This window comes from Chondrus crispus, genomic scaffold (genome assembly GCF_000350225.1).
Source record: "Chondrus crispus Stackhouse genomic scaffold, scaffold_465, whole genome shotgun sequence".
NCBI classification, from domain to species: Eukaryota; Rhodophyta; class Florideophyceae; order Gigartinales; family Gigartinaceae; genus Chondrus; species Chondrus crispus.
Window position 1 is genome coordinate 32,933 of NW_005179367.1, and position 9,090 is coordinate 42,022.

The 9,090-nt window shown below is 54.2% G+C and overlaps 2 protein-coding genes across 2 annotated transcripts; both read left to right on the forward strand.

Moving 5' to 3' along the window:
• The first annotated feature begins 1,046 nt into the window (after positions 1–1,046).
• Positions 1,047–3,272, forward strand: CHC_T00000197001 (hypothetical protein). Its single transcript, XM_005719124.1, has one exon. It carries the CDS (start codon positions 1,047–1,049, stop codon positions 3,270–3,272), a length of 2,226 nt encoding a protein of 741 aa, XP_005719181.1.
• Positions 3,273–5,808: 2,536 nt separating this feature from the next.
• On the forward strand, positions 5,809–8,034 carry CHC_T00000198001 (hypothetical protein). Its single transcript, XM_005719125.1, has one exon. The coding sequence runs from the start codon at positions 5,809–5,811 to the stop codon at positions 8,032–8,034; it is 2,226 nt and encodes a 741-aa protein (XP_005719182.1).
• The last annotated feature ends 1,056 nt before the right edge of the window (positions 8,035–9,090 follow it).

A 9,090-nucleotide genomic window follows, 5' to 3' on the forward strand; every position in this document is an offset into this window, starting at 1 on the left:
GCCTGTTTCCTTTTATTTCCCAGCAAATCACCCAACTTGTATCATTATCTCAACTTCGCAGTTGAGATGGTGATACAAGTTGGTCAGGGGTTGAAGGGTTGTGGATTCTCTTCTTTTGCTTTGTTTTGAGTTGGTTTTTGTGTTTGTGTCGACTAACGGCATGCAGTCTAGAACAAATAAGATGAAGGCGCAGTTGTTATCGGACTTTGTCAAGTTGAGCATCTCTGCAAATGCAGATGTTGAAAACGATGTTACTGGAGACGGATGAAGGAATGGCACAGGCACAGGCGACTTTGCCCCGTCGACATTTGAAAGTAAGTTCCGTCGTCCAGGTTGTGAAACTTTTTACGTGGAAAACTCACATGCCCCCAGTTTTCGGTATGCTCTGAGTTTTACCAGACGCGTTTAGATCCGTATAAATCCGAGCAAACACGGCACCAAAACACGCGTTTTCGTGACTTTACGGACAACTAAGGTTGTCTTATTGAATAAAAAAGTCACAAGGCAGAATAAAGCTGCTCGCAGCTTGCTCGCACGAGCATCGGATCAAAGCAATGACTCATCCAATCATCTCCCTCCACCTTGCAGACTACGAACACCGTCCCTCTGACCGGGCCACCATCGACCAGCAACCGCCCAGCCGCCCTGTGATTGGTTATGTCCTTTCTCTTCCGTTCTCGTCCGTTCTCGTCCGTTCCCGTCCCCCTCGCACCTGAAGCATCCTTTCGCAATCTTTCGCAATCTCTGCCGTGCGCTTCCCATCCCATCCTCCCATGTGTATTATCTCCCCCGCGCCCAGGGACCAAATCACTGCCACACTATCACTGCCACACTAGTCCCCGCATTCCTCACTGGCAATGCAATCCCTATTCATCCTCCCTGCCCAGCAGTTTCACCACTCCTCCACGCGCGCCACCCGCCACCGCCGGCCGGCCCTCCGCCGCCCCCGCCGCCTATTCGCATGCGCTGATCGTCCACCGGACGACCCCGCCCCTCTTCTCCCGTGGCTACAGGCCGCGCTTAAGTCTTCCGCGCCTAAGTCTTCCATGCCCAACACAGCCCCCACGCCGTCGGAGGATGCAGAAGACCGGAACGGAGGAGACGAAAGCCCCACAATTGCCGCGCTGCTGGCAACCGTGCAGCGGGAAGGCGGCGAGGTTATTGACGCGGCGGGGCGCAATGTTGCCGTCAGGGAGGGCTTCGCTTGGATCCTTGAGGCGCTTGCGAAGAGGGGCTTGGGGAAAGGGGCCGTGGCAGAGGGAGAAGAGGAAGAGAAGCCCAACGACGCGAGGGAGGTAGTAGAAGAGCGGGAGAAGGGGCGGGAGAAGGAGGAGGACGGGCTGGGGGACGGGCTGGAGGACGGGCTTAATGCGGCTGTTGCGTGGATTCTTGAAGCTGTTGCAAAAAGGAGGAAAGAGGGAGAGGCGGCCAAAGAGAGTGTAGACGAATCCGACCTTGTCCATGTCTCAGAAGAGGAAACTGCGATACAGCGAGTTGATTCTGATGGAATGTCAACTTCACCTCTGTCATGGATTGCCGAGTTGCTCCCAGGCAACATCCCTGCGAGCGCACCGGTTAACGACCCCGACCTCGCAGAAGGCGCAGAACCACGCAGCGAGGAACTTGTCCCCGCCACGACAACAGACGAAGTAGAAAACCAGCTCGTCTCGTGGCTCTCGTCTCACCTGTCGCCCACGGCCACCAAAGAGGAGGTGCTGGACCAAACCGTATCCTGGATCTCCTCCAACCTGTCGTCGGCCTCGGCGAACCTATCCACCATTGCGCTGCAGGGCATGCTGCAGCGCGGTTCGGACGTCGCGTCGCAGCTGTCCACCAACGCCATGTTGGCCACGCTCAACGCGCTCAACGTTGAGCCGTTCGATACCGTCGACACGCCAGACGATACCCACCTCCCGCGTCACCCGTATGATCCTGTGCACGCGCTCACGCTTGCGGCATACTCGTTCCGCGCGTACTTGGAGCCGCCTTCTTCGTCTTATCGCGAGACTTTCGCGGCTCCAGTTGATGGGTCTGAGCTTTCAGGCTTGGATCGGCAGCTGGTGTACACGGACTTTGTGTATCCGAGCACTGAGGTTCTTGCGCAGAGGGCGAAGGGGGCTGTAATGGTGCAGGTTGTAGCGTCGGAGGGATTGGAGGAGGTGTACGTGGTGGTTGAGATGAACGGCGTGCTGGTGCTAGACCTTTTCAAGAAGAAGCATTGCGCAATGCTGTGTCAGAGGGACCCGCCTTCGTCTCGGTTCCGTTCCATCGGGGGTGCAAGTGATGATGAGTTGGTCATAAACGTATTTCCAAATGAGAAGGCATACGTCGAGGGAAGTCCACTGAGTGCCATTTCCGTATTCTCGCTTGCTGACTTTGTGCGACAGGGCCTGGAGAGCGGCAGGTACGTGGATGAGGGTGAGTGCACGCTGAAATTCCAGAAAGTTTTGAATGAAGGGAAGGACAGGGATTTCTTTCATTTTTCCTTACTTCCCAAAGAGATGAGGCTTCCGTTCCCGTTTCAAAGTGTGGGGAAGGACTCCGAGGAAACTGATCCGAAATCTGTGGGGTCAGCGTCAATCACGCTGCGTTTGTCGTTTATACCTTTTCTGAATAGTCCAGAAGGCGATAAAATGAAAGAGGTGTCATCATTGCTTGCAGACGCAGAGGCAACGTCGTTTCAAAAGTTGACTTCAACTACAGAAGATTTGTCAATTTCATCAGTTCTCAAGGCAAAGCTCTCACCTGGACAGCTACCGGACCCTGGAGACTGGCGCAGGCTGGCAGGAGCCGTTAGAAATCTTGTCGACGATGACGACACCACTTTGGACATCCAGAGAACAGCCACGTTAACAGAAGACTTGCCTAGTACACTATTCGTCGAATCATTGGCGACCAATACAGCAGTGTGGCTCTTCCACGATACGGCCAATAAAGACGTTGTCATATCATTCCGCCGGACGGAACAGGTAAGCTGGAAGGACTTCTTCACTGATGCCCAAATGTTTTTGCAACTTTGGGTCCCAGGTGTGAAAATAGATCTCAATGTGGATAAGGACCGAACAGTCGGTTTGGCGGACTTTATTCCCGGAGTGCTGCCCTCTCAAGAAACATCGATTCCAATAGACGCTTCCGCAATACATTATGGTTTTCTCCGCACATATCCAAGTATTCGGGATGCATTGATACGCGGTCTCAAGATGGTGAGCATGGCGTTGGTGGGAACGAGTCAGCCGGGAGTCGAACCCAGAATGCAAAGCGCACAGCCGTAGACACGTGCTAGCATTGCAACCGTGACCTGACTGGGGTAAGTCCCCACCTCGGCGACACCCATAGGACTCGGTTAGAGCCCTAATTTTGCTTCACAGCAAAACAAACCTCAATACCCAATAAGGTCTATTGATTCGAGGCCTTTGGCTGTAACCAGCCAACCATCGTCGTTTCCGACTAGGTTACTCATCCTTTCGGACGAGATTTTTTGCTTGAACACAATGGCACAAGCGGTTTTAGGTCCCTTCAGACTACCTGTCATTCAAGACAGCGTCAGGGAAGGTCGCCGCCATGAAGGTCCAGATCGAGCTCCGCACCTCGCCGAGTGATACAGGGGGCTTCATGGCGTGGCAGTACACCCCGAATTTTGCACACACCTCGTGATGTATCCAGGGAGACGCCTTTTTTGAATCGTGCGGTCACATAAGCACGGCGCCAATGGCGCCGACCCAAGCCGCACGAAACTGAGCAACGCAACGCAACCTCGCAGCGCAACCTCGCAGCGCAACCTCGCAGCGCAACCTCGCAGCGCAACCTCGCAGCGCAACCTCGCAGCGGCAGCTCGCCGAAGCGGTCACCCGCGTCGAATCTCACCACAAGAGATTTCCTCTTTTCATTACACCTGTACAGCGCAAAAAAAAAGAGGAAACGAATCGTGAGTAGTCAGATAACGCGCGGTTCGCTGAGCCCATGACAATAAAGGAAGGCAGTGCTCCATGGCCTCGAACGTGTGTTCGAGGGCATGGAGCACTGCCTTCCAAAAGTGTAGTTTGCGGGGCTGCCGGGGGGAGGGGGGGGGAAGGAAGGGGAATGGAAGGGGGGAGGGGGGGGGCGGGAGGAATGGGAGAACAATAGACACGTCGGTGTTTCTATTGTACATCTGGGCGATGTGCCAAGCAAGTGCAAATTTGGAGACTTGTGCAGTGACTGCGAAGCGTCCCATCCTTTTCACGTGTGGTACGCGTATTGGCTGTGGCATTTACGATTCAGTGTCGGGTTTCGAGCGAGTTGCGTTTGGATCGCTTTCTTGATCAGAGGGCAATTGCAAAAATTGCAATTAGAAATCTCTCATTTTTTCCCTCACACGTAATCTATGGCATACAGTGTGGCCCGCTACCATTGCTCTCTTATCACTATCATATCATCATTACATTATCATTAGATTCGTGTCTTCGAGATGCCTCTCCGGCACATGCACATCGTGATTTCGTACAGTGGTTGGCTGTGAGATCCTTCCTTTCCACGCCCTCTTTCAATGTTTTCGGGTGCATAGGCGATTGTTTCAAACCTTGCATCACCTGCGCTTCTGGAAGATTGCATGAAAATCAGCTATTACTTGAATGTGAATCTAGGCGTACGCCTCGATTCTATAGACGTCATCTATCATCTATGATAGACATGCACATGGCATGGAGATGGACCAGTGGCAGCGGACATTCGTTTTGTCAGCGAGCTAAGTAAGGTATACGGGGAGATATACAAGTCTGATGAGCTTACGGTAGGCCTGTTTCCTTTTATTTCCCAGCAAATCACCCAACTTGTATCATTATCTCAACTTCGCAGTTGAGATGGTGATACAAGTTGGTCAGGGGTTGAAGGGTTGTGGATTCTCTTCTTTTGCTTTGTTTTGAGTTGGTTTTTGTGTTTGTGTCGACTAACGGCATGCAGTCTAGAACAAATAAGATGAAGGCGCAGTTGTTATCGGACTTTGTCAAGTTGAGCATCTCTGCAAATGCAGATGTTGAAAACGATGTTACTGGAGACGGATGAAGGAATGGCACAGGCACAGGCGACTTTGCCCCGTCGACATTTGAAAGTAAGTTCCGTCGTCCAGGTTGTGAAACTTTTTACGTGGAAAACTCACATGCCCCCAGTTTTCGGTATGCTCTGAGTTTTACCAGACGCGTTTAGATCCGTATAAATCCGAGCAAACACGGCACCAAAACACGCGTTTTCGTGACTTTACGGACAACTAAGGTTGTCTTATTGAATAAAAAAGTCACAAGGCAGAATAAAGCTGCTCGCAGCTTGCTCGCACGAGCATCGGATCAAAGCAATGACTCATCCAATCATCTCCCTCCACCTTGCAGACTACGAACACCGTCCCTCTGACCGGGCCACCATCGACCAGCAACCGCCCAGCCGCCCTGTGATTGGTTATGTCCTTTCTCTTCCGTTCTCGTCCGTTCTCGTCCGTTCCCGTCCCCCTCGCACCTGAAGCATCCTTTCGCAATCTCTGCCGTGCGCTTCCCATCCCATCCTCCCATGTGTATTATCTCCCCCGCGCCCAGGGACCAAATCACTGCCACACTATCACTGCCACACTAGTCCCCGCATTCCTCACTGGCAATGCAATCCCTATTCATCCTCCCTGCCCAGCAGTTTCACCACTCCTCCACGCGCGCCACCCGCCACCGCCGGCCGGCCCTCCGCCGCCCCCGCCGCCTATTCGCATGCGCTGATCGTCCACCGGACGACCCCGCCCCTCTTCTCCCGTGGCTACAGGCCGCGCTTAAGTCTTCCGCGCCTAAGTCTTCCATGCCCAACACAGCCCCCACGCCGTCGGAGGATGCAGAAGACCGGAACGGAGGAGACGAAAGCCCCACAATTGCCGCGCTGCTGGCAACCGTGCAGCGGGAAGGCGGCGAGGTTATTGACGCGGCGGGGCGCAATGTTGCCGTCAGGGAGGGCTTCGCTTGGATCCTTGAGGCGCTTGCGAAGAGGGGCTTGGGGAAAGGGGCCGTGGCAGAGGGAGAAGAGGAAGAGAAGCGCAACGACGCGAGGGAGGTAGTAGAAGAGCGGGAGAAGGGGCGGGAGAAGGAGGAGGACGGGCTGGGGGACGGGCTGGAGGACGGGCTTAATGCGGCTGTTGCGTGGATTCTTGAAGCTGTTGCAAAAAGGAGGAAAGAGGGAGAGGCGGCCAAAGAGAGTGTAGACGAATCCGACCTTGTCCATGTCTCAGAAGAGGAAACTGCGATACAGCGAGTTGATTCTGATGGAATGTCAACTTCACCTCTGTCATGGATTGCCGAGTTGCTCCCAGGCAACATCCCTGCGAGCGCACCGGTTAACGACCCCGACCTCGCAGAAGGCGCAGAACCACGCAGCGAGGAACTTGTCCCCGCCACGACAACAGACGAAGTAGAAAACCAGCTCGTCTCGTGGCTCTCGTCTCACCTGTCGCCCACGGCCACCAAAGAGGAGGTGCTGGACCAAACCGTATCCTGGATCTCCTCCAACCTGTCGTCGGCCTCGGCGAACCTATCCACCATTGCGCTGCAGGGCATGCTGCAGCGCGGTTCGGACGTCGCGTCGCAGCTGTCCACCAACGCCATGTTGGCCACGCTCAACGCGCTCAACGTTGAGCCGTTCGATACCGTCGACACGCCAGACGATACCCACCTCCCGCGTCACCCGTATGATCCTGTGCACGCGCTCACGCTTGCGGCATACTCGTTCCGCGCGTACTTGGAGCCGCCTTCGTCGTCTTATCGCGAGACTTTCGCGGCTCCAGTTGATGGGTCTGAGCTTTCAGGCTTGGATCGGCAGCTGGTGTACACGGACTTTGTGTATCCGAGCACTGAGGTTCTTGCGCAGAGGGCGAAGGGGGCTGTAATGGTGCAGGTTGTAGCGTCGGAGGGATTGGAGGAGGTGTACGTGGTGGTTGAGATGAACGGCGTGCTGGTGCTAGACCTTTTCAAGAAGAAGCATTGCGCAATGCTGTGTCAGAGGGACCCGCCTTCGTCTCGGTTCCGTTCCATCGGGGGTGCAAGTGATGATGAGTTGGTCATAAACGTATTTCCAAATGAGAAGGCATACGTCGAGGGAAGTCCACTGAGTGCCATTTCCGTATTCTCGCTTGCTGACTTTGTGCGACAGGGCCTGGAGAGCGGCAGGTACGTGGATGAGGGTGAGTGCACGCTGAAATTCCAGAAAGTTTTGAATGAAGGGAAGGACAGGGATTTCTTTCATTTTTCCTTACTTCCCAAAGAGATGAGGCTTCCGTTCCCGTTTCAAAGTGTGGGGAAGGACTCCGAGGAAACTGATCCGAAATCTGTGGGGTCAGCGTCAATCACGCTGCGTTTGTCGTTTATACCTTTTCTGAATAGTCCAGAAGGCGATAAAATGAAAGAGGTGTCATCATTGCTTGCAGACGCAGAGGCAACGTCGTTTCAAAAGTTGACTTCAACTACAGAAGATTTGTCAATTTCATCAGTTCTCAAGGCAAAGCTCTCACCTGGACAGCTACCGGACCCTGGAGACTGGCGCAGGCTGGCAGGAGCCGTTAGAAATCTTGTCGACGATGACGACACCACTTTGGACATCCAGAGAACAGCCACCTTAACAGAAGACTTGCCTAGTACACTATTCATCAAATCATTGGCGACCGATACAGCAGTGTGGCTCTTCCACGATACGGCCAATAAAGACGTTGTCATATCATTCCGCCGGACGGAACAGGTAAGCTGGAAGGACTTCTTCACTGATGCCCAAATGTTTTTGCAACTTTGGGTCCCAGGTGTGAAAATAGATCTCAATGTGGATAAGGACCGAACAGTCGGTTTGGCGGACTTTATTCCCGGAGTGCTGCCCTCTCAAGAAACATCGATTCCAATAGACGCTTCCGCAATACATTATGGTTTTCTCCGCACATATCCAAGTATTCGGGATGCATTGATACGCGGTCTCAAGATGGTGAGCATGGCGTTGGTGGGAGCGAGTCAGCCGGGAGTCGAACCCAGAATGCAAAGCGCACAGCCGTAGACACGTGCTAGCATTGCAACCGTGACCTGACTGGGGTAAGTCCCCACCTCGGCGACACCCATAGGACTCGGTTAGAGCCCTAATTTTGCTTCACAGCAAAACAAACCTCAATACCCAATAAGGTCTATTGATTCGAGGCCTTTGGCTGTAACCAGCCAACCATCGTCGTTTCCGACTAGGTTACTCATCCTTTCGGACGAGATTTTTTGCTTGAACACAATGGCACAAGCGGTTTTAGGTCCCTTCAGACTACCTGTCATTCAAGACAGCGTCAGGGAAGGTCGCCGCCATGAAGGTCCAGATCGAGCTCCGCACCTCGCCGAGTGATACAGGGGGCTTCATGGCGTGGCAGTACACCCCGAATTTTGCACACACCTCGTGATGTATCCAGGGAGACGCCTTTTTTGAATCGTGCGGTCACATAAGCACGGCGCCAATGGCGCCGACCCAAGCCGCACGAAACTGAGCAACGCAACGCAACCTCGCAGCGCAACCTCGCAGCGCAACCTCGCAGCGCAACCTCGCAGCGCAACCTCGCAGTAGGCCAGCTCGCTCCGGCAGCTCGCCGAAGCGGTCACCCGCGTCGAATCTCACCACAAGAGATTACAAGAGATTTCCTCTTTTCATTACACCTGTACAGCGCAAAAAAAAGAGGAAACGAATCGTGAGTAGTCAGATAACGCGCGGTTCGCTGAGCCCATGACAATAAAGGAAGGCAGTGCTCCATGGCCTCAATCCTATGGAAGGGGGCGCGCACCCGTGATATGGAACATACTGCTCGCACCCGAGCGCGCCGCAAGGCCACGACAACCACGGTCAAGCTCTCTGCTCCGGAAGCGGCGCAGCCCGCCTCCGCATGCATGCGAATCGACGCGCGGCGACCCCATTGGGACTCGGGCGGAAGAGGGGGCGGACGCCAGGCGGACGTTCCATTCGTCTCGGTGGACATCAAGGGAACCCGCGTAACTGATCTGTCATAGTGCGCAGTCCTGACGTCACCTCATCAAACGCTTGAGGGACGTGCCCTGGGGCTCCAAGTGCGTTCAGGGACGATTA

Coding starts and splice junctions, on each gene's coding strand:
- CHC_T00000197001 (XM_005719124.1), top strand. CDS start 1,047: ATGCCCAACACAGCCCCCACGCCGTCGGAGGATGCAGAAGACCGGAAC.
- CHC_T00000198001 (XM_005719125.1), top strand. CDS start 5,809: ATGCCCAACACAGCCCCCACGCCGTCGGAGGATGCAGAAGACCGGAAC.